The 26,374-nt window shown below is 40.9% G+C and overlaps 1 protein-coding gene and 2 pseudogenes across 1 annotated transcript; 1 reads left to right on the forward strand and 2 right to left on the reverse strand.

Moving 5' to 3' along the window:
* Window positions 1-219: 219 nt before the first annotated feature.
* On the reverse strand, window positions 220-3,151 carry LOC114180979 (annotated as a pseudogene).
* Window positions 3,152-7,738: 4,587 nt separating this feature from the next.
* Window positions 7,739-8,968, forward strand: LOC114180429. The gene is made up of 2 exons (XM_028066748.1): window positions 7,739-7,780; window positions 7,865-8,968. Exons 1-2 carry the CDS (start codon window positions 7,739-7,741, stop codon window positions 8,966-8,968), a joined length of 1,146 nt encoding a protein of 381 aa, XP_027922549.1.
* Window positions 8,969-16,497: 7,529 nt separating this feature from the next.
* On the reverse strand, window positions 16,498-25,030 carry LOC114180981 (annotated as a pseudogene).
* Between the last annotated feature and the right edge of the window lie 1,344 nt (window positions 25,031-26,374).

The raw sequence follows: 26,374 nt of genomic DNA on the forward strand, positions 1-26,374 counted from the left end.
TTTGTGTGTGTGTCTTTCTATTTATAAAATAAAAATTACAAATCATGTATCTTTTAGAAAAATGATAATATTTAGTTATAAAATACAAAAATAATAATAAAATATAAAGTCCTTTATCATTTGTTAAAATATCTTTTAAATTAAACCTCTTAATTAAATGAAAACTTTTTATAAAACTTGGGTGTAGGCCTTTGAACATTCTATTCATCTTCAAACAGGGAATAATAGACTAAGAGGGAGTTATATTATTAAATATTTGGATAAGTATACAAAACTTATTATAATTGATTCTTTCATAATCATAATGGCAACGTCTAACTGTAGTACGCAATCCCACTATCTTTTAGTTTTTATATTATATATCCTTTGAAGAGGTCTGCGTTAAATGGATTGGGTCAGCGCGGATGTGGATCCATAATCTCCGAGAAAGGGGTCCAAGACAACACCGTATTATTACTGTAGCCATTGTCTTCACTGGTGAAAGTGGTCGTAGTCACATTCAAGTCCGTAGTAGAAAAGCTATCCTCACTTATTTCCTCTCCTTTTTCAGTTGCGCGTTGCTCCGCACCTTCTTGTAGCCGCAGAGTAAACTCGAGCATCGCAACCACATCCTTCATGCACGGCCGCTTCGTCCCATCCTCCAACAAACAACTAATTCCAATCTCACAAAACTTCTTCAGGCACTCAGGTGCAATCTTCTTCTTTAACGTGGGATCCACAATCTCTGCTATGCTCCCATTTCGATCACAATGTTTCACCCAATTAGAAAGCGACACCTGCTGCGTCTCCGCACTGTGAATCAAAGCCGGACGACCACACAGTATCTCAAAGAGCACAACCCCGAAAGAGTACACATCAGACTTTTCTGTTAAACGAAATCGTTTGTAGTACTCCGGGTCTATGTAGCCAAAGCTTCCCTTCACATGGGTACTCACGTGGGACTTGTCCGTGTCTGTTGGCCCAATTCTGGAAAGCCCAAAGTCCGAAACCTTCGCCACCCACTTATCATCTAACAAGATGTTCGTCGTTTTCACGTCGCGATGGATGATCATGTGCTTTCCGCCTGTGTGGAGATAGTGCAGCCCACGCGCCGCGCCAATGCATATCTACAAGCGCTGCTTCCAGGAGAGAGGGGGATTATCCGTACCGTAGAGATGATCGCGTAGGGTTCCACGCGCCATGAAGTCGTAGACCAGGATCATCTCGTTGTTGTCGTTGCAGTATCCGATGAGGGACACGAGATGAAAGTGGCGAAGCTGGGAGAGCATCTCGATCTCGTTCAAGAACTCTTGCGCACCTTGCTGTGATTCCGGTTTCAGGCGCTTGATGGCCACGGGGCTGGAACCGCCGTCGATATAACCCTTATACACGTGACCGAATCCTCCTGCGCCGACGATGAGGACTTCGTCGAAGTCCCTGGTAGCGGCCTCAATCTCTACTAGGGAGAAGTTGCGGCAGATATTTGATGGCAGGGATGCTTTCTGTGTGGCTGTGAAGGACTTGGATTTGTAATCCTTGAAATTTGTTTTAGTGCTTCTCTTTCGTCGCAAGACAATAACCAACAAAATGACAAGAGAGATAAACACGACACTGATTCCCACTCCTACGACGACATCAATTATCGTCGTTCCACTTCCGCTGTGAGCCTTTACGTTTTGGCCGGAAATGCTGTTATGTGGAGTCTGAACCGGGTCAGGGTTGGGTCCGGCAAGGTTGTTTGAGCCCGCCTCGCTGATTTTGAAGATCTCCAGACCGTTTAGGAAGGCGTCGCTGTATTTCGTTTCTGCAGCGCTTTCCTTAGGGTGCATTTCAAGCAGAAGATTAAACTTTTTTTGAGTACCATTCTTGGGAATAAAAACGGCGTAGTTTCTTTCCACAGCGAAACCTTTTTGTTTCTGACTCAAACTCATTACATCTACACTTCGTCCTGCCAACCGGTTTGCTATGTAAATGAAGAATTGCCTGTCACCTATTTCATTAATTTTGGGATCAAGCTCGCAAAAGTGGAGTCTGAGAACGTAAGTGAAGCCAGCATCAACGGGGAACTCCCAAGTGAGGTTGCTCATTTTGTTCAGAGTGGCGTTTCTGCCCATGTTACGCGCTGTTCTGAACAGTTCCTTTGGTGCCACGTAGTCGGGATTCACTGTTATGTTCATTTTCCCATCCATGTCACCTGGTAGATCATTATTCTTTGGATTGTATTTAATAAAATAGCCTTGTTCGTCAGTCCAATCCCTGAACAAACCGCTGTCGTTTTGTGGCGGGATTTCTGGTCCTCCGGCTTTGATTCTATACTCAGTCTGAAGAGCAAAGCTGGTTCCAAGGCTGTACAGCGTGTTACTGTCGATGAACGTGAAGCCTGTGTCATCTACTGTATAATATAAATCTGTTGGCATGGAAAGCACCTCGATTCCATTGATGAAAGCGTAGGAGTTTGGATACGAGGGAGTGAAGGTGAGGATAAGCCTCTCACCGTCGTTGACGTTGACCACGTATTCTTTGAAAATAGTGTCGGTGGCTTGAGCGTCGGCGTTAAGAGAGGCATTGAAAGCGTTGAGGAGAGTAAATTGGTTAGATTGAACGGAGAAGGATGCGTCCGTGCGGGGAAAGGAAGGGTATTCTGCAGGGTAGAAGAAGAGGCGAACAAATTTCGTGCCTGCTGAGACGTGGAAGGAGTAGTTGAATTGGGAACGGGACAAGCGTGCAGTGGAGAATGGGATTTGATTGGTGGAAGGAGACTGCGTTGTCGCCTTGCCTGAAACGGAGCCGTCTTGGAAAGATAAGTACTTTGTGTCTGCGTCGCCGGTCCACCTTCTTTGACCGTCGGAGGAATTTCCGGTGGAACCGCAATTGATGGTGAAAACTTCCTCTGGGGTGTAAGCTAGGAGGTGAGTGACGAAGTGCAGAAGGAAGAACAGTAGTATGAAGGAGGCGGTGAAAGTGAGGAAGGCCATGGTCTGCGGTTAACAAGTGAGTGAAGTTGCAAGGGCTTATTACTATGATGATTGGTACCTGGGAATTTTGTTCGTGAATAACTTGGACCAGTCAAAGTAGAAAACATGTTCAGTTGAAAGAATTGTACATACTTCAAATTTCACTGAATAGTCTATTTGTTGTCATATCATAATATTTATTGATAGTATAATTTTCTATTTCCTATTTTGTTCTCTTATAACAATCTATTCCTCTCTAACTAAGAAAATTAATTTATGACCGTAGACCAAAACAAAAGCCACAAACTCATCTCACTGCCTCCAACACGCATCTATGTCTTGAACGCTATATAGATTTTAGAGCAGATATTCCTCTCAAGTATGATGTCACTGCACAAAAAATGAAATTGTATTTTGTTTATATTCTCGCGTTTATAAAAGGTACTGGAGATTAATTTATTTTTCGTAGGATTAGTTATTTTATTGTTATTTTTATTGCCTTTTGTTACATTTACAACTCTCATTTTGGATTAAATATACTTTAAATTATGTGAATGAATAAATTTTAATTTTAATTTCTGTAAATATATTTTTAATCTTACTAAAATTGAAAATAATTAATTTTATTTTCTACATGGCACTAGATTACTTGCTTATATCTTAAAAAAAATGATGTTATCGTGCTAATACTTAAAAAAAAATTCTCGATTCATAATATAAAGTATACACTTGTCTACTTTTAAAATGAATATTAAGGATTAACAATACCAATTTAAAATTTAGGAAGAATAAATTTTAAAAATTTATAGAAACTACAATTAAATTTTACGATTGTTATAGGAACTACAAGTACTTTCAAGTTTTTATAAAGATAATAACTAAAAAAGTTATGAACCCTAATGGAATTTTGATGAGAATTTAGAAAATAGTTGAAGAGTAATGATAATTTTTAAACATGGATAGCTTGAGAGAATGATTAGTCTCTTAAAAGAATTGTTAAGTACTTGCATATTGAATCATGTTGGTAATTGGGATGAACATGACCTGGATGTGTGGAAAGAGGTGGAGAAGGAAGAATATGACTGCGCTGAACCTCATGTTTTGCTGTGAGAGTGACAGAACCGAGACTTATTATCATCCTTGATAAGTTACCCTTGCTACGAAAGCCAGCCTGAAAGAAAGTTCACACTCAATTATAAACTACTCTACTACTACCTATCTCTGGTTGTAATAAAAGAAAAATTATAATCATTCATTTATCTTTCATTTTCTTTTACAGTTTTTAATATTTAATAAAAAATTAATATTTTTCGTTTGACCTTACCCAATGGTCATACATAGAGATGTCAAAATAGGTTCTAATACGTGAGCTAATCCAGCTCACCACACAGGTTCAAGCCAGGTTGAATTGAGAAAAAATCAGTTTCTTTCAAATGTGGGTTGAATTGAGTCTGACTCACTTAACCTCCAAATTAAATATGTTCGAGTTGGATTGAATGTGAGTTGATCCACTTAACCCACCAACATTTTTTTAAATTCGTTTGTGTAATATTTGAATAGTTTGAATATTTAATTAATTTTTTTGTGTAATATTTGAATAATTTGAATGTTTAATTAATTTTTTTGTCAAGATATATATGTTGATACTTTAATCTTTAACTGTTATCTTTATTATAATATTTGAGAATTAGGTGAACACTTTGATTTCACTATTATAAAAAATGAATTAGTCAATTCAATCTCATTGTAATGCAATAAATATATAGTGTAATATCCCGGCGCGCCCGAGATCAATCCGACCTTCGGGCCTAAGTGAACTATAGATCGGCCCAAGTAAAGTACTGAATGGCCCACTTCCTACGCGTTAGCATAGTCAAGTCAAACTAGGACCCCCTCAGCTCAAAAAGTGGCCACGACATTAGTTAATCCCCCTCAATACGGAACCAACTCGGCTAGTTGGCATGCTTGTAGGTACACAGGGAGAAGTCGATATAAGACGGGACCAGGGGGAAACGAGAGGATATACTGTTTTTGAGTGGCTCTTGCTGGATTGAGTTCGATAACACATCAGAACGAATTTGGCAAGAAATGGTTCGGCAGCCTACCTCGCTCCTCGATCCCCACTTTCGCTGTATTTGCCCGTACATTTGTAGAAAGGTTCGCGGCCAATAGAATCAAGCTACCTAAAATGGCTGACCTTTTTGACGTGAGGCAAAGTTCAGATGAGACGCTGAGGGAATACCTAAATCGTTTCTATGATGCATGTACCACCATCTCGAGCCCAAATGAGGAGATCCTAGTAGATGCTTTCGTAAAAGGTTTGCGCGCTAACACGTTTAGCGAGTCCCTTGTTAGAATCCCAGCCTTATCTTTGTCAGAGATACGATCTCGAGCTACCACTCATATAGAAGCTGAGGACGTAATGAGGCAGAAACGTCGACAGGAGAAACGTGTGCATGGCGATATCAAAACGTGCGATGCTCGGCGTACCAACGATGCCCCTGTTTTCAAAAGGACAGATAAAAGGTATTGTGGGATTCCATAAAGGTCGGGGCTCAAACAGAGGCCCTAGCAAATAAGGACATCGCAAAAGCCCTCAAGTGACTGGATCCCACAAGTAGAATCCTCGGCAGAGATATTAAAGAATGGTGTGAATTTTATCGAACATACGGGCATCACACCGAACAATGCGTCACCTTGGCCAATCAGCTGCAAAGGCTGAGAAGAGAATCGCTGGGAGGGAAATAGGTCCGAGAAAGGGATCAATCCAAGGAACCTTTTCCCTTCAAAGAAAAGTTCGAGCATGTGTCGCCAGTCTTTGCGGATTTAAACACTATAGCTGGCAGATTCTCAGGGGGAGGGTTAACCTCAATGAGCGGAAAAAGATATGCAAGGAGTGTGGTGATGACCTTGGCCATTTTGTCGCGCAAATCCACACCTGTTATCACATTCATTGAAGAAGATCGAGGGGATGTTATCGCGCATGAAGATGATCTGGTGGTAGTTTTCGTCATCGCCATGGGACGATGGGTTCACCGGGTCTTGGTTGACCAGGGGAGTTCGGTATACGTAATGTTTTGAGACGCGTTCATTGGATTGGGAGTGCCATTGGACCAGCTGCGACCATTTGATGGGGTGTTGGTCGGATTTACAGGAGATACTGTCGAAGTTAGGGGGTACACCGATTTGCGAACGACCTTCTCGGATGACGAGGCAGCAAAGACGATAATGGTTCGATATATAGTAGTGAAGGCACCTTCCTCGTATAATATCCTCTTGGGTCGTCCATCACTAAATCGATTGGAGGTCGTTGTGTTAACGTCCCATCTGAAGATGAAATTCCCAACAGACACGGGGCGGGTCGTCACGCTGAGGGTTGATCAGACGATAGCAAGGAAGTGCTATGAGAACAGCTTGAAGGTGGGGAGATCCATGTATGCCCTCTCCTTGCTCGGCCCGAAAGAAAGTGATGTCCTAGACTTCGATCCTCGAATAGGCGGGGAGGACAAAAGACCCCAGCCAGTGGGTGAAGTGGAGGAAATCAGCTTGGGCGGTGACAGGAAAGTTAAAATTGGAGGGAATTTGGAACTGTCCGAACTGAACTCGTTAGAGTCTTACAGAGAAATAGCAATTCTTTTGCGTGGTGTGCACATGATATGGTGGGCATAAATTCCAGTGTAATCATGCATCGGCTGAACGTTGATCCAAATGTTAAAGCCCGAGTATAACATAGAAGGAAGATAGCGCCGGAAAAGTTGGTAGCGGTCAAGGAGGAAACTAGCAAGTTTCTCGCGACGGGACATATAAGGGAAATCCAATACCCGGAGTGGCTGGCGAACGTAGTCATGGTGTGTAAATCAAACGGGAAGTGGCAAATGTGCGTTGATTTTTCTGATCTAAATAGTGCCTGTCCAAAGGACTCATATCCCTTGCCTAACATCGACATGTTGGTCGATAATGCTTCGGGATGTGGTCTCCTTAGTTTCATGGATGCTTACTCTGGATATAACCAGATCAGCATGCACTTGGTGGACGAAGAGAAAACATTATTTATGGGGGAAGTCGCCACCTACTGTTACAAGGTCATGCCCTTCGACCTTAAGAATGCGGGTGCCACCTACCAACACTTGATGGATCAGATTTTAAAGCCGTTATCTAAGCAGAAGGTTCAGGCGTATGTCGACGACATGGTGGTAGCATCTAGTATGTCTAAGGTGCATGCTGCAGATTTGGAGGAACTCTTTACAACTATCAATAGTTATGGTTTGAAACTCAACCCCGAAAAATGCGTCTTTGGAGTAAAGGTGGGAAAGTTTTTGGGATTCTTGCTTACTGAAAGAGGAATTGAAGCCAATCCGGATAAATGTTCAGCAATCATGAACATGAGAAGTCCAACTAACGTGAAAGAGGTACAAAGGTTGACATGAAGGATTGCGGCCCTATCTCGGTTCCTACCGCGGTCCGGTGATCGTGGACACCCTTATTTCGATTGTCTCCGAAAGGGCAAAAGTTTTCAATGGACGGACGAGTGCGAAACAGCTTTCCAGCAACTCAAAGAACATTTGAGCTGCCCATCGATCCTATGCCAACCTATCCGAGGAGAACGTTGAAGTTATATGTAACCGTCACCGATAGGGCCATAAGTGCTACTTTGATACAAGATCAAGGGGAAGATCAGAAGCTGATCTATTTTGTCAGCAAAACACTTCGAGGACCGGAGATCAGAAAATTGAGAAGGTTATGCTCGCTGTGATCTTCTCGACGCGTAGGTTGCACCACTATTTCAGGCACATTCGGTCTCGGTAATGACTGATCAGCCCATAAAGCAAATCCTTCAGAAGCTCGAGGTCTCTGGCTGACTTGTGAAGTGGGCAATTGAGCTTTCCGAGTATGACATCTCGTTCGAACCGCGTGGTTCGATCAAGGCATAGGTTTTGTCAGACTTCTTGGCTGAGTTGACATCATCACCCGCCCAGGAGGAGGAAACGGTTGTAGGATGGGTATTATTAGTTAATGGAGCAACAAACTCGAAAGAAAGTGGGGCAGGAATTATTTTGGAAGATCCGCAGGGTGCCTTGATTGAACAATTGCTCCATTTTGCTTTCCGAGCTAGCAACAATCAAGCGGAATACGAGGCTCTTATAGCAGGAATGTTGCTAGCTAAGGAACTCGGAATACAGAACCTCTTGGCAAAAAGCGATTCCTTATTGGTCACAGGACAAGTATCAAGAGAATACCAAGCTAAGGATCCTTTACTAGCTCGGTATCTAGACTTTGTCCGAACGTTAGCCGTTCACTTCCAGTCCTTCCGATTGATACATGTACCACGGGAGCAGAATTCACGTGCAGATCTGTTATCCAAATTGGCAAGCTGTTCACGCCCAGGCAGACAAAGATCGGTAATACGCGAGACGTTGGTAGCCCCTAAAGTATCAGACGTCGGATCCGATGTACAAGTCTGCACACTAAACTTCTTGACAGTGGAGGAAGGACAAACAAGCTCATGGTTAGTCCCTTATATTACATATTTAGCGGACGGATGCCTTCCCTCCGACCATGCAGAGGCCCAAATAATAAAAAGGAATGCCACTAGGTATACCCTAATAGACGGAAAGCTTTTTCGGAGAGGATTTAGCCGACCTTTGCTTATTTATGTAACACTTGAGGTCGGTAGGCGGTTGATGTCCGAGCTTCATGAGGGAATATGTGGAAGTCATGTTGGCGACAGGGCGTTGTCCCTCAGAGTCTTACGCGCAGGCTATTACTGGCCCCCACCAGAAGAATTGCATTCCATAAGTACCCTATGGCCTTTTCACACCTGGGGTATTGACATCCTAGGCCCATTCCTTGTGGCTACTAGACAGCGGAAGTTATTGGTGGTGGCTATTGAGTATTTTACAAAGTGGATCGAGGCCGAGCCAGTAGCATCCATCTCAGCAAATGTGATACGGGCCTTTTTATGGAAGAGAATCGTTTGTCGATTCGGGGTCCCACACCGATTAATCTCGGATAATGGGACACAATTCACCGCATAGATTATCCGAGCAGCTTGCAAAGATTGGGGAGTTCGTCAGGTGTTCACCTTAGTTGAACGTCCGCAAACAAACGGTCAGGCAGAGGCAGCAAACCAGGTGATTTTGAGGGCACTTCGTCGTCGCATAACGACAGTAAAATCCGAGTGGCCCGAGGAGTTACCCGGGATTTTGTTAGCTTATCACACCACTCCATAGTCCACCACGCGCGAGACTCCTTTTGAGTTTGGTTTATGGTACTGATGCGGTCCTCCCTTTGGAAACCAAGCAACCTTCCTTCCGGTTTAGGACTTTCTCCATCTCCTTGACTGAGGAGGGCACGAGGGCAAACCTGGACATGATAGACGAAGTTAGGGAGGCAGCTAGGGTTACCAGCGAGGCGATGAAGCGGCGAATAGAGTCTAAATTCAAAACCAAGGTAGTTCCCCGTTCTTTCATAAAAGCATACCTCGTTTTAAGAAGGGCACATCCCCTGCAAATTGAAGATAAGCTTTCCCCGAAATGGACTGGACCTTTTTGTATTAAGCATGTGCTCACCAATGGTGCATACATACTGGAGACCTTAGATGGACTAGAGATCCCCCGAACTTGGAATGCAGCAAACCTTCGTTTTTATTTCAGCTAGCTATTTCTGTATTACTGACACTTTTTTCCCTCATAAGGAACAGGAGGGTTTTTTAACGAGGTCAGAATTTTGCTATTAAATAAGACTATTTTTGTTCCTAACTTTTGATGTATCTTTGCTTGTCAAAATACCTAAGCTCAGCTTAGGGGTGGTGAAGAGCCGCTGAAAGCGACTACCTAAGCTCGGCATAGGGGTAGTGAAAAGTCACTGAAAGCGACTACCTAAGCTCGACATAGGGGCGGTGAAGAGCCGCTGAAAGCGACTACCTAAGCTCGGCTTAGGGGCGGTGAAGAGCCACTAAAAGCGACTACCTACGGTGAAGAGCCGATAAAGGTGATACCTAAGCTCGGCTTAGGGACGGTGAAAGTGGCAAACAAATATGTAAGTCTTGGCTTAAGGGTTACGATGTCAGCATAATTGGATATTAAGAGCAAAATTCAAACATAGCAAATTATGTTCAGCAAAAACAAAGAAGACGTCCATTACAAAACAGGTAAATGCTAATACGTAAAGTTCATTTCGCCTCTATAACTGAAACATAGGTTGCCCGTGAGCAGTCCTTCACCCATCCACCAAATTTCCATCAATCACAACTTTTTCCGCATCCACACCGGAGAGGTCCGTTGTGGGGCACAAAAGCCAAACCTGCTCCAAGGCAGCTTCAAATCCTACACCGTACGTAGTGGCGGCTTCATTCGCCATTTTCTCCTCTTGTTCCCTCCAGGATCTCTCTTTCTTTGCAACGTCAACCTCTAGTTGGAGAAACCAAACTTCAAGTTCATCAGATTTCTTTACAGCCTCCTTCAATGCAACTCCAAGCTCTACCGACCTAGTCTCCTCGTCTTTCAGTCGTTTCTTCAAATTTTCCATCTCAGCTTGCTCGGCGGTTAGCCTAGCTATCTCCATCTTGGCAGCAGAGATTTCCTTATTTCTTCTCTCCTCAATCAGACTTATCTGATTCAACCTCTTGCACAGCGCGATTGTGGACACCTCTGCCTTATGCAGGAAGGCACAGATTTCCTCTTAGACTGAAGAAGGATCTTGATTCAGCAAGCATTGGAGGTCACCCTCGAAAACATTATGTGCCAAAGAATGAGACACATGTCGGTAGGTTGCGTCCCAGAAACTCTGGCTACCACTGCTCGACCCCTCGAGCTGCAACGCTCCGATAGACGACGTAGTCTGCTCGGGACGAGAATGGGATAACGTCGCTATCTCCTCTACAGCTGCTCGGGGCACTGTTTCCCTCCTACGGCGTTTTAACCCCGTCTCAGACACAGTCTCCTCATCATCTGAAGGGACCCGCATAGCCTCTGTTGCTCGAGTTGAAGTCTCCACAGTAGTTGGTCGGGGAAGAAGGGGCGCACAGATGCTCTTCAGACGCCTTACCAGATCCTGTTTGGACATTCCCATTCTCGATTCTGCAAAAGTATAACAAAAATTAGGAGCACAATGATAAGCTAACATGTGAAAGTGAATTATCCGAGGACAAACCGATGTAAAGTTTGAGGTTTGCCGGCTGATATTCATAACTCAGTACTTGTTTTGTTTCAAAGATTGTTTTTAATTTCTCCAACAGCAAACAATGCTCCCGCTCTTGTGGTTCAAGATCTCCGAGTTGTCTCGCCCCGACAAGGTTCAGATTCTGAGTCCAGTATAATGGAAAACCCTCAAGCAGGTCGGGTTTTTGGGGCGACGCTTGGATTTTCAGAAAAGAGCCCTTAAAATTCTTGTAGGATGATTGGAATAGAGTTAGGAGACTTCTACCCCCCACACCACTCAAGGAGGACCATACCTTCTTGGTTGACTTCTTCATTTCGAAGAAATATAAGAAAACATTCACGTTCGGCACCAATCCGAAATGTGTGCAAAGGATATGGAAGGCTCGGACAAAAGCCCAACTGTTAGGATGGAGTTGTGCAAGAGCCACGTTCAACTCGGTTAGTAAGGTTTTTTCAAAAGAATTCAGAGGTAACCTCAGACCGACCTTAGAAAACAGAGTAGAGTAGAAAAAGCAGAAATGTCCCGAGGCTAAATCGGCCTCAATGTCAGCACACATGGGCTTATCTAAGGCACAACGAACCACGGTTGTGTTAGCTTCGTTACTCTGACATAGTCTTTGCCCGTGACGGAACCGATCTATCACTTGATCGGAAGTAAAGCCTGACATCTCTCGGCGGAGATCTAAAGACGCCCAAGGATATAACTCGTCATAAGTCGTCATTGGGCCACCCAAACTCTAACCAAGCACTCCAACCTAGGGATTCCCTCGCACAACCAGAAACGGAAAACCACTCAGAAAGGCGAAATCTCCAAAGGCAAACCGGAAAGCCACTCACTAGGGCAAAGAAGTATCCTCTAAAAAGCAAAATGCAGCCTAAGAAACTAACGGTCTCACAGTCAAAGTAAGTATTTTTCCATTCCTAGGTTGTTCATCACTACCCATTCAAAGTCTCAATCATGGATCATTACGCAAACCCCAGTTTTCAGACAGTTTAAACAGCATCAAATAAGATATTTTGAAGCAAAGTACAAACGGAAACGTTTGGAGAATGCAAGGGTCAGGATAAAATACCTGAAGGAGAAAATGAACGGAGCAACCACAACGATGGGAACGAAAGGTGTGGCGGCGTGAACAGAGGCAAAAGAAGTGGAAAAGGAAGAGTGTAAGAAATGCTAGAGAAATGAAGAGACGGAGTCACAAAAAGCCAGTGTTAAAGAGGGAAAACTTGGGTTTTTTGGCAGTTGAAATCTTCTGGAAACATGGGCCACGTGGCGCTCATCCATTCGCTCTTGGTGAAAAGACTGAAACAGCTGGGTCTCACGCGCACCAGGAAAGTGAGACGACCTTCTCGTCCAATAAATTGTCCGCAAGGTCGGAGGGTTAGTGTAATATCCCGGCGCGCCCGAGATCAATCTGACCTTCGGGCCTAAGTGAACTATAGATCGACCCAAGTAAAGTACCGAATGGCCCACTTCCTACGCGTTAGCATAGTCAAGTCAAACTAGGACCCCCTCAGCTCAAAAAGTGGCCACGACATTAGTTAATCCCCCTCGATACGAAACCAACTCGGCTAGTTGGCGTGCTTGTAGGTACACAGGGAGAAGTCGGTATAAGACGGGACCAGGGGAAACGAGAGGATACACTGTTTTTGAGTGGCTCTTGCTGGATTGAGTTCGATAACACATCGGAACGAATTCGGCAAGAACATATATATATATATATATATATATATATATAATAAAATGAAAAAAAAAATCTTGTAAGTGAGTCAACCCACTAACCTACCAAACCAAGGCCCAGCCAATGGAATATGCAAACATAATTAATAATCTATAAATACACATGGACCCCACGAATTAAAGGTACGCATTCATTACTCCATTAATCACCTGATTTGACTTTTTGAGAGCTTTGGCTGACTTAAGCTTCGGAATCCCTTCTGCAGGTAACCCCTCCCGGGTTCAAGCTGATATATGCCAAATGGGAAGAAGCCAACCGAGGAGATAGCGGATATAGATAAGGTGATACTTGTGCCTAACTGATCTTATTTGTTCTTTGCAGGAACAGATAGAAAAGTAGGTCTCAATGTCAAGAATTCCACGATGCTCTCCATTCTTAAAAAAAATGGATAGAAGGTTAAATATTTTAGGAAGAAGGTAAATGTAAGAAGATTCCTTTTTTTTCCTTTATAAAGAGGTGTACCACACCTAGCCGGTTTAACCCGACTATAGCCATAAAACCCGCCTACATAGCCCCCAAAGACGCAAGTAATCACCATGTATGAACGATTAACAGTACCCGGTCTAAGCTGTTAAAGGGTAACCGGCCTAAGCCGCTAACTTAGGATAATTAAGCAAGAACTTGACAAATTCATAGCACTACCCGCAAGGCCCCTAAGGGCCCACGATAATCGTTCTAAGATGCCTGGCCCACCTACGGCCCAAACAGGGGCCCAACCCATGACGTGGCTAAGCATAATTAATAATCTATAAATATGTATGGACCCCAGCAATTAAAGGTACGTATTCATTACTCCCTTAATCACGAGATTTGACTTTCTGAGAGTTTTTGCTGACTTGAGCATCAGAGTCTCTTTCGCAGGTAACCCCTCTCGGGTCCAAACCGGTCCACATCGAGATATCCACAGATGACATATACTAGCCAGGAAGAAGCCTACTGAAGAAATTACGGATTGGAATAAGATAACGCTTGTGTCTGACATATCTTATTTATCCTTCCGCATGAACAAGAGACAATAACTTTTATAAGAATAAACTCCATTTATACTAAAACTTTTTCATAATAAAATAATCATAAAAGTTCTATCTCATTTAAAAATAAAATTAAGATCTTACCACTTATATCCCATCTTCTTTTTTTTTTTTTTTGTGTTTAAATATACTACGATATTGTAGTATAATATTAAAAATAATTGTAATCATGTTCATTGCGCCAATGAATTTATCCATCATGTATGAATAAAAGACTCAGTTCCCGACGTAAACTCAAGGTGAAAACAACATTCAAACTTTTTTACTTTTATCTCTCTTAACTTTATACCTTTATGATACATCATCAATATCATTTAAAAGATTAAAAGTGATACATTTTAAAATTAGGAAAACTAAAGACAAATAATAATAATAATAATAATAATCTTTAGTGTGAGATGATTTTTTTTAAATAGACTAAATCTAAATTTTGAATATTTTGAAAAATAAACACATATTTTAACACTTCTAATTTAAAAGGTTTTAAATTTTACATAATTGATTTTGTGAGTTTAAAGAGGGTGATAAAATTTAATCCTATAAAAGATATAATAATTTTTTCAATTTCAAAAAGAAGATTCCGGAATATAAAGAAACTACAGTGATCCCTTTCCAGCCATTTCCATTGAATTGTTTTCATGTGATGATTTTTGGTTTTTCGTTCCTGAAATTTTAGGAATGAGTCGCGAGGAATGTTGTTTTCCACAAACACGGATTCCTTATTCCACTAGCGATTGCACATCACAGTCTATATCACAAGTCAATACAATAAATTTAATAATTTTTATTTCACTTGTCATAATACATTTAGAGTTGTCAAAATGGTTGGAACCACGAGTCAATCTGGCTCACCACGAATTCGGACCCGTTTGGGTTGAAATTTTTTACAAATTTCAATACGGGTCGATTTTTGACCTGGTTCATCTAGAACTCGGCTCACCCAAGTTGAACCCGTGGTAAGCCGGGTTGGTTCACCAACCCGCAGATAAAAAGGTCACACAAGCGTTTCTTTTATTAAGTTGGACTTTACATTTGGATCATGTTAGGTTATTTTTTTCAGCCAACATATAAATAATTTGTATTTTGTTGATTTTAGTTTGTATTTAGATTCTATTAAAGTTTATTTAGATTTTAATTATAATTATAATTTAGTTTTGACTGAAAAAAAAAATGAAAAAATGTATTTTTTTTAATTAAGTGAACCGTGAGCCAACCCGTTTAACCTGCCAACTCATGGTGGGCTGAGCCAGATTGGAATTTTTTGTCTCCCTAAAAAATGAGCAAGGTTGGGTTGACTCACTAAATGATCAACCCGTGGTGGGTCGAGTCGGGTTGGACCGGGTTATCCGTTTTGACAACTCTAGATATATTACAATCTGATATAACAAATAAACATAATAAATTTAACTTTATTTTCAATAAAAAATTAAAATAAATATAAATCAAGTTATAAAATAAAAAGATATCAAATGTCCTTATTATAAGGAGGTGGAGTGTTTTTGGACGTGTAGAAAGAACAAATATTTCTTTTCAAAGGGCGTTTCCACTGTCCCATTTTTTACGGACAGTGACAATTTGTTTGTAATTATGTGAATTCCTCATAAAGATGATCTTTAGTTGAATTGTTAGAGACTCAATAAAAATCTACTAAAAAATGTTCATCACTAAAAATTTAATCGGTAATAACTGTAAACCGAAGAAAAAAAATGAGTAAATACTTCCTTAAATTTATTAACATGATTCTTAGATATTTTAGTCTCTATTAATAAAACTAAATAAGAGAAAAAAAAAGTATTTAATAAGTAGGTTTAATTATTGATTTAGTTCCAATTTTCGTTCAAAATTATTAACTTAGTTCTTCAATTTTTTTAAGTTTCAATTCGGTCTCAACTTTAAAAAATTGATTTTGATCATTTTAGTTAATTTTTGTAAGACTAATCAAAGAATTTTTGTATCAAAATTAAAGTCTTTAATAAGAATTGTTTTGTTTATTGGTGTAATTAACATAATGCTAATGTCAATTTTGATGAAAAAGTATTGATCAATTTTACGAAATTTAACGATAAAGACCAAATTACATTAATTTTTTAAAAATCGGATCAAATTGAAATTAAAATAGACAGGAGGACCAACTTGATAATCTTGAATGAAAACAAAGATCAAAAGAATAATTAAACTTTATATATAAATATTTTATTAATAGCTCTTCTATTTTTTTTATATAAGACTTATTTCATGAATTCGTTTTGTTCTAAATGATTATATTGAGTCTCATAATAACAATTCCATGATTAGTAACAATTAGAATACCTACATATGCTTAGAAGTAGATAAATACACATTTAAATAAAAAAAGTAAAATCAATAAAATAATAATAACAAAAAGTATTTTAAAAAAAATGAACAAATATGTTATTCGTTAAAAATATATAATTTTTATTTATATAACATAATATAACTACGAGTTATAATATATTAGAATATATTATTATCAAAATATGATTATCCTATTAAATATTAGAGTATGAATAGACTTTGATAAAAGAAAAAGAAAAAAATACTGTTTCATGTATTTTAGTGTATAATAGGTAAATTTATCAATAAACCTTGCACGTGTCGTCATTCACATTCACTAGCAAGAGATAGAAGAAGCCTGATTGATATACAGAGAAACTTTAGCACTACAATCACTGAATACATAAATTTGAAGCATGTAAATAATAATAGGTCTTCGAATCTTACTGTTTAGCAAACATTTCATGAACATTATTGAATTACTTCAGCGTGGCCTTGGGTCGACAATATCAGAAAACAGCTTCAACATCAACTTATCATTGTCATTGTCACTATTCTGGTGCTTTTCAGGATCAAACACATGGTTAATATCTTCCTTTGCGCCTTCGTCGGCACTCTCTTGCAGTTTCAGTGCAGACTCTAGCATCAACACGACATCGTTCATGGACGGCCTCTTCATCGCTTCTTGTGATAAACAACTCACCCCAATCTCACAAAACTTGGCCAAACAATCGGGAGCGATCTTCTCCTTCAATATGGGGTCCACAATCTCCCCTACTGTCCCATTTTGGCAGCAATATCTGGCCCAATTAGCTAGTGACACCTGTTCGATTTCTTTAGTATGGATAAGAGGAGAACGGGCACAGAGTACCTCAAACAACACCACGCCAAAAGAGTACACGTCAGATTTCTCCGTCAGCCGCTGCCGAATGTAATACTCCGGATCCAAATACCCAAAGGTGCCTTTCACGGCGGTGCTAACATGGGCCTTCGACATCTCATTCGGCCCAATTTTGGATAGCCCGAAATCCGAAACCTTCGCCACCCACTTCTCATTCAACAAGATATTCGTCGTTTTCACGTCACGGTGGATGATCATGTGGTTCGCGCCACTGTGAAGATAGCGTAGTCCGCGCGCAGCGCCAATGCAAATCTTCAACCGCTGCTTCCACGAGAGAGGGGGGGTTATCGGTGCCGTAGAGATGGTCGCGGAGGTTTCCACGTCCCATGAAGTCGTAAACGAGGATCATCTCGTTGTTATCGCAGCAGTAACCGATGAGTGAGACGAGATGGCGGTGGCGGAGTTGCGAGAGCATCTGAATCTCGTTAACGAACTCGCTAGCCCCCTGCTGAGAACCGTGTCTAAGGCGCTTGATAGCGACGGGGACTGAGACGTCGTCGATGTAGCCCTTGTACACGTGTCCAAATCCTCCGTCGCCGACGATAAGGACGTTGTCGAAGTTTTTGGTGGCGGCTTTGATCTCGACTAGAGAAAACCGGCGGCATTGATTAGAAGGCAGAGAAAAAATCTGTCGCTTGGTTGACTTGGTCGTTGAGAAGAACAGTGCACTCCTCCACTTGGAAATGGTCAACAACAGGATAAAGTAAAGGACAAACGTGATGAAAATGACACCGGAAACTACCGCCGCCGTGATACCAATTATCTGCCTTCTGCTTTTACTATTTCTCTTTTGATGTGGTGTCTGAATCGGGTCCGGGTTAGGTCCGGCGAGGTTGTTAGTCCTAGGGTCGCTGATTTTGAAGATCTCGAGACCGTTCAGGATAGCATCGCTGTACATCGTATCCACACTGCTTTCGTAAGGATGCATTTGAAGCGAGAGATTAAACTTTTTCTGACCACCATTCTCAGGAATCAAAACGGCGTAGTTTCTGTGCACAGCCAGACCTTTTTGTTTCTGACTCCATTTCATTACATCTGAACGTGCTTCAGCCAACTGGCTCGCTATGTAAATGTAGAACTGCATGTCACCGATGTCAGTAATATTGGGATCAAGCTCGCAAAAGTGGAGCCTGAGAACGTAAGTGAAACCAGCATCAACGGGGAACTCCCAAGTGAGGTTGCTCATTTTGTTCAGAGTGGCGTTTGTGCCCAAGCTACGTGCTGTTCTAAACAGTTCCTTTGGTGCCAAGTAATCGGGATTCACGGTTATGTTCATTTTCCCATCTAAGTCAGCTGGTAGATCATCATTCCTTGGATTGTTTTTGATAAAATAACCTTCTTCGGCAGCCCAATCCCTGAACAAACCGGTGTCGTTTTGCGGTGAGATTTCTGTTAGGTTTTACAGAGGGGGTTTCACTAGGGAGAACAACACCAATGAGATCTGAGCCTAACCACATAAGACACTGACACCACTCTCAACCCAAAACCTTAAGGCAATAGGTTTATGGGTCTTGATCCTTATATAGTGCTCTACTTTCTCATTTCTGGTCAATGTGGGACTTAGACTCACACTTGGATTCCTAACAATCTCCCCCTCAAGGGTGAGTCCCTTCAACCACATTGGTACACTCCCCCTCCAGCGGAAGCATTCCCAACCACGAGTACTCCTTTTTCTGTCCTTTTTTGTACCGCCGTTATTCTTAACGGGACACGCTTTACCTGGAACCCTTACCTGGGACCCTTGCCAGGAAGACTTTCGATACTAGGACCATAGTGGTACTGCACTCGTCTGAGCCGGTATTAACCATCGGCTCTGATACCACTTGTTAGGTTTTACAGAGGGGGTTTCACTAGGGAGAACAACACCAATGAGATCTGAGCCTAACCACATAAGACACTGACACCACTCTCAACCCAAAACCTTAAGGCAATAGGTTTATGGGTCTTGATCCTTAAGGAAGAGTCTATACGGTTTGAAGCAGGCTCCAAGGCAGTGGTATAAGAAGTTTGAGTCTTTTATGTGTGAGCAGGGTTACATGAAGACTACTTCTGATCATTGTGTCTTTGTTAAAAGTTTTTCTAATGATGACTTTATTATCCTGTTATTATATGTTGATGACATGCTTATTGTTGGAAAAGATATTTCCAAAATTGACAGGTTAAAGAAGACACTTGGCGAGTCTTTTGCCATGAAAGACTTGGGAGCTGCTAAAAGGATTCTTGGCATACATATCTCACGTGATAGGAGAGAAAAGAAGATTTATCTATCACAAGAGCAATACATTAGGAAGGTGTTGCAGAGATTCCAGATGGAAAATGCTAAAGCTGTGAGTACTCCTCTTGCTACTCATTTTAAACTGAGTGTTAAACAGAGTCCTTCAAATGAAGTTGAGAAGACCAATATGAGTAGAGTTCCTTATGCATCTGCGGTGGGCAGTTTGATGTATGCGATGGTGTGTACAAGACCAGATATTGCACATGCTGTTGGTACAGTTAGTCGATTTTTGTCAAACCCAGGTAGAGAGCATTGGAATGCTGTGAAATGGATTTTGAGGTATCTTCATGGTACAGTTGATATGAAGCTTTGTTTTGGAGGTGATAAACCTACTTTGATGGGTTACTCAGACTCAGATTTGGCTGGGGATATTGATTCCAGAAAGTCCACTTCGGGCTATTTGATAAAGTTTGCAGGGGGAGCTGTGGCTTGGCAATCAAGACTACAAAGGTGTGTAGCGTTGTCTACTACAGAAGCAGAGTTCATTGCTATTACTGAAGCATGCAAGGAGGTGTTATGGTTGAAGAAATTCTTGCAGGAGCTTGGTTTTAGGCAAGATAACTATTCATTGTTTGTTGATAGCCAAAGTGCTATCCATCTTGGTAAGAATCCAACTTTTCATTCTAGATCCAAACATATTGATGTGAGGTATCATTGGATACGTGATGCTTTGGATGCTAAGTTGTTGGAGTTGAAAAAGGTTCATACAGATGATAATGGTGCTGATATGATGACTAAAGCATTGCCAAGAGGAAAGTTTGAAGTTTGTTGTGAGATCGCCGGTTTGGCGGTTATCTCCACATAGTTGTGAGGGGGAGATTTGTTGGGTATTGGGCTCCCTTCCTATGTGGAGAAAAGGCCCAAAAAATTTGAGAAGCCCATGTCTCACTTAAACCTAGTGGAGAGGAGGCTATAAAATAAAGAGAGAGGCAGAACAATAGAGTCAGAATACACTGAAAGCCCTAACACATAGAGGGAGAGGTAGAGGGAAAATTCTGTTCACGTTTTTCATAGAGCTGTCGCAGTAAATTCGGCGCTGCGGATTCGTTCACCGTTGGATCGGGCTGAAATTTTTACAGCAGGTTCGGAACTCATTGCTCTTCATTCTGACCGGTCGGATCTTTGATACGAGGTCTGAGTTGGGAGATATTAATTTCGCACTGCAGCAGTGATTTGTAGAGGTTTTCCTCTCTTGTTCTTCTCTATTTGAAAGCTTTGTTGCTTTGTTATTTGGTTGGGTGTTGGCACTAATTTGTGCTATTGATTAAGACTCTTTTGTACTCTTGTTGATCATAGTGAAGCTATTTCTTTGGTCTGGACGACTCGTGGTTTTTACCCTTGATTTGAGGGGTTTTCCACGTTAAAAATCTTGGTGCCTTTATTTGTGCTTTTGGTGGTTTATTATTGCTGCTCTTTGATTATTGCTCCTCATAGATTCTTGCAAGTTAGGGGAAATTATATCCGCTGCATTCTCTGGTATATTGTTTGTTATTGTTTTCCCCATCAGAGTGGCATCAGAGCTCTTGGTTGGGCTATATTTACTTGCTTGAATGATGGAGGCAAATGCAAAGATGGTTGCTTTGAATGGTACAAATTATCATTTGTGGAAGGGCAAGATGAAAGATTTATTATTTGTCAAGAAATTGCATCTTCCGGTCTTTGCTACACAGAAGCCAGATTCTATGTCTGAAGAAGAATGGGACTTTGAGCACCAACAGGTATGTGGTTTTATTCGGCAATATGTTGAAGATAATGTTTATAATCATATTGCTAATGAGACACATGCCAGAGCTTTGTGGGAGAAGATTGAGTCTTTGTATGCTTCTAAGTCGGGCAATAATAAATTGTATTTGTTAAATTGCTTGATGAATTTGAGGTACAGGGAGAATTCTTCTATTTCTGATCACTTAAATGAGTTTCAAGGGCTCCTAGATCAATTGTCAGGAATGGGCATAAAGTTTGATGACGAAGTTATGGGATTATGGTTGCTTAATACTCTACCAGAGTCTTGGGAGGTATTTCGGGTTTCAATTACGAACTCTGCCTCGAATGGTGTTGTTTCTTTTCAGATGGCAAAGAGCGGTGCTCTTAATGAAGAGATGAGAAGGAAGGCACATGGTTCTTCATCTCAGTCTGAGATGCTTGTTACAGAAGCTAGGGGGAGAAGTCAGAAAAAGGAACATAAAGGTGGTAGAGAGAAGAGTAGGAGCAAGTCCAAGTCAAGATACAAGAATTTAGAGTGCCATTTTTGTCATAAAACTGGACACATTCAGAAATACTGTTTTAAGTGGAAAAAGGAGAACAAAGACAAGAAGGGCAAACAGAGAGAGAATGATCATGATGATGATGATCGTGTCACTACTGCTACAGATGGTGATCTTGTTCTTCTTCGTGACTTTGAGTCCGTTAATCTTGTATCTGATGAGAGCATGTGGATTATTGATAGTGGTGCTACACTGCATGTTACACCTAGGAAGGAGTTCTTCACATCTTACACTTCTGGTGATTTTGGAGTGTTGAAGATGGGTAATGATGGTGAGTCTAAAGTGATTGGTGTTGGTGATGTTTGCCTGCAAACCAACATGGGAGTGCAGTTGTTGCTTAAAGGAGTCAAACATGCTCCGGATGTCCGTTTTAATTTAATCTCTGTGCAGTTGCTTGATGATTGTGGTTATGACAATCACTTTGGTTCTAGTAAATGGAAGCTCACTAAAGGTAACTTGGTTATGGCCAGAGGGGAGAAACAATCTAAATTGTATTGGACTAAAGCTTTGGTTGCTAAAGACAGTGTGAATGCTATGTATATGGAGGCATCTTTGTGGCACCGGAGGCTTGGTCATATAAGTGAGAAAGGGCTTAACTGCTTAGCTAAAAAGGATGTGCTTATGGGATTGAGAAATGCAGAATTGGAGAAATGTTCTCATTGCATGGCTGGTAAACAAACCAGAGTATCTTTTAAGAAGCATCCACCCTCAAGGAAGTCAGAATTACTTGAATTGGTGCATTCTGACGTTTGTGGCCCATTAAAGGTAAAGTCATTTAGTGGTGCAGTTTACTTTGTTACTTTTATTGATGATTGTTCCAGGAAGCTATGGGTCTATGCTCTTCAGCGGAAAGGTCAAGTACTTGAAAAGTTCAAGGAATTTCATGCTATGGTTGAGAGGCAATCAGGCAAGAAGCTGAAATGCATCCGTAGTGATAATGGTGGTGAGTACCGTGGACCTTTTGATGTTTATTGCAGGCAGCATGGTATTAGACACGAGAAGACTCCTCCTAAAACTCCTCAGTTGAATGGTCTAGCGGAGAGGATGAACAGGACCTTGGTTGAAAGGGTTACATGTATGCTTTCAGAAGCAAAGTTGCCTAAGCACTTTTGGGGAGAGGCATTGCTTGCAGCTGTGCATGTTATTAATCTCAGTCCCGCAGTTGCTTTGAATATTGAGGTGCCAGACAAAATTTGGTTTGGTAAGAATGTTAGATATGATCATTTGCGTGTCTTTGGTTGCAGGGCATTTGTTCATGTTCCTAAGGATGAAAGATCCAAGTTAGATAAAAAGACAAGGCAATGTATCTTTATTGGCTATGGTGAGGATGAATTTGGCTACAGGTTTTATGATCCTGTTGAGAAGAAGCTTGTTAGAAGCCGTGATGTACAATTCATGGAAGATCAGACCATTGAAGACATTGATAAGGTGAAGAAGACCACACCCGAGAAAGACAGTAATCTCACTGATGGTAATCCGATGAGGTTGCCCACTCACAATTTGGAGAATGTTGAAACGGAAGCTCAAGACAATGAGCAACATGGTGATGTTGATGATCGACAGTTTGGAAGTGGAGTAGAGGTTCCAATTGATGATGCTCAAGAGGAACATGATGATGATGACGATCTTGGTGATATACCTGAATCACCTCAAGTCCAACTCAGGAGGTCTAATAGACAAAAACAACCTTCTACAAGGTATTCCTGTGATGAGTACATAACCTTGACTGACGGTGGAGAACCTGAGTGTTTTGAAGAGGCTTTGGATAGTGAAGAGAAGAAACAGTGGCTGGATGCAATGCAAGATGAGATGAAATCTTTGCATGATAATCACACTTACGACTTGGTGAAATTGCCTAAGGGCAAAAGGGCATTGGAAACTAGGTGGATTTTCAGGGTGAAACAAGATTCAAATTCTACACTTCCAAGGTACAAGGCCAGATTAGTGGTGAAAGGTTTCAGACAGAAAAAGGGTGTTGATTTCAATGAGATTTTCTCACCTGTGGTGAAAATGTCATCCATCAGAACTGTGCTAAGTTTAGCTGCTACTCTTGATTTGGAGGTTGAGCAGATGGATGTGAAGACAGCTTTCCTTCATGGTAATTTGGAGGAAGAGATATACATGAAGCAACCTGACAAGTGGTATCAGAGCCGATGGTTAATACCGGCTCAGACGAGTGCAGTACCACTATGGTCCTAGTATCGAAAGTCTTCCTGGCAAGGGTCCCAGGTAAGGGTTCCAGGTAAAGCGTGTCCCGTTAAGAATAACGGCGGTACAAAAAAGGACAGAAAAAGGAGTACTCGTGGTTGGGAATGCTTCCGCTGGAGGGGGAGTGTACCAATGTGGTTGAAGGGACTCACCCTTGAGGGGGAGATTGTTAGGAATCCAAGTGTGAGTCTAAGTCCCACATTGACCAGAAATGAGAAAGTAGAGCACTATATAAGGATCAAGACCCATAAACCTATTGCCTTAAGGTTTTGGGTTGAGAGTGGTGTCAGTGTCTTATGTGGTTAGGCTCAGATCTCATTGGTGTTGTTCTCCCTAGTGAAACCCCCTCTGTAAAACCTAACAATTTCCTGGCCCCCGGTTTTAATACGATACACTGTTTCCATGGCAGTGCTACTTTGGACGCTGAATTGCGTACCATGTCCCACGAGCGTGAATCCGACATCATCTAGTGGCGTGTAATATAAATCGGTTGGCATGGAAAGCACCTCGATTCCATTGATGAAAGCGTAGGAGTTTGGCTCCGAGGGAGTGAAGGTGAGGATAAGGCTCTCAGCGTCGTTGACGTTGACCACGTATTCTCTGAAAATAGTGTCGATGGCTTGAGCGTCGGCGTTGAGAGAGGTGTTGAAATCTTGGAGGAGAATGAATTGGTTGGAGTGAACAGAAAAGGATGCCTGGGTGCGTGAAAGGAAGGGTAAGAAGCGGGGAAGAAGAAGAGTCGAAGGAATTTTGGGCCTCCGGTGGAGAAAAAGAAGGAGTATCTGAATTCGGAATAAGAAAGGCGGGCTGTGGCGTAGGGGACGTGGTTTGTCGAAGGAGATTGCGTTGTGGCTTTGGCTGAAACGGTGGCGTCTTCGTTTATTAAGAGCCCTGAACCTGTGTCCCCGGTCCATGTCCTTTGGCCGTCGTAGGATGTTCCGGAGGAACCGCAACTGATGGTGAAATTGTCCACTGGAGTGTACGCTTGGAGGTGTGAGAAGAGATGGAAAAAGAGGAAGATGAGAGTGTTGAACCTCATGGTTTGCACTGAGAGTGACTGGAACCTTGTTATCATCCTTGACAAGAGTTGCCTGGAAGTCCGCCTGAAACAAACTTCTCAGTGAAAGATTGACTTCTCTGCTGCTGCATACCACATATTGTAATTAATAAAAGAAAAATTATAATCATATATCTTTAAATTATTTTTTTTTACATTTTTTAATATTTTCTTTTTTACTTCATTCACTTCAATTTATTTATATTTTAAAATAAAAAATAATTTTTAATTTTGAATAATTCTAAAATGAAAGATATGGTATTTATGTATCATCCGTATAAAAGTATTTAGATCTTAAATACCGTGGTAATTAAAATTATGTTTTATTGTTTATTATACAGTATATATATAAAATTATATCTATAAATCTATAAATTATATATATTGAAATAACACAGATAGCTAATTTCATTTTTCAAAAAGAATAAACACCGAAGATAAATTTATTAAATTAAATTTGGAAATTTTCAATGTGGAATAGCTGGAACAATATTGTGGAAATGTGGAGTGTTTAAACACGAGACAAGAAGCTTCTCCACTATTCAACACATAACTTTTCCATTAGCTGGAACAATCTCCATATAGGTTTTCAAATTTAAACAAGCTTCCTACATTTTGTACGCATATTCCAAACCTTTCATGTTACTTTCACTAATAATAAACAGATTATGCTTTCAAGCATTTTATCATACTTAAAATATATGAAAGTTAAAAAGAAGACAATAGTGTTATAAGTGTGTATAGCATATTAAATTATAATTTAAGTTAATTTTTATCCTTCTATATTGCCAAAGAATTGGTAAAGTGTCTTATGAGATTGTCCTACCTCCTTTGTTAATGAATCCTCATTCAATATTTCATGTCTCTTAGTTAAGGAAGTATGTGTCTGACCCTTCTCATGTGCTAGAAGTGGAGGCTTTGCAAATCAGAGAAAATCTCTCAATAGAGGTGCCGCCTGTTGGTTTAGCTGATCACCAAACAAAGCACCTTAGAGGAAAATCCATAAGCCTTGTCAAGGTTGTTTGGGATAGGAGAACATATGGTTCTACTTGAGAGTTATAGGAGGATATGAAGCAGTCATACCCATATCTGTTCTCTAATAAGTCAATATTCGAGGTCGAAAATTTTTGTTGTCGGGGAGAATGTGAAGACTTACAAAATTGAGTTTTAAGAGTGGTTATATTTTAAAATAATGAGATCCTATGATTTTAATAACAAAAGCTTATGTATAAATAGAAATTTCATAAAAGGATCGCATTACTTAGAAAACACTCTATCTCTCTAAAAACACCTTTCTAAGAACTCTCTCCCTTCTCTCTAAAGTTTCTCTTCCTTCGTTCATCTCTTTGAAGATCAGAGATTGCTAGAGTGATCCATGTGGCGAGCTTTCCACTTTTTTCTAATTAGTTTCTTCAATTGAGTAAGTTGGTTTTCTACTCTTTTTCCTTTGGGCATTCATTCTTAGACATGCATGTGAGAATCTCTTGCTTGCATGTGGCTTGTAAGTCC

Source organism: Vigna unguiculata, chromosome 4 (genome assembly GCF_004118075.2).
Source record: "Vigna unguiculata cultivar IT97K-499-35 chromosome 4, ASM411807v1, whole genome shotgun sequence".
NCBI classification, from domain to species: domain Eukaryota; kingdom Viridiplantae; phylum Streptophyta; class Magnoliopsida; order Fabales; family Fabaceae; genus Vigna; species Vigna unguiculata.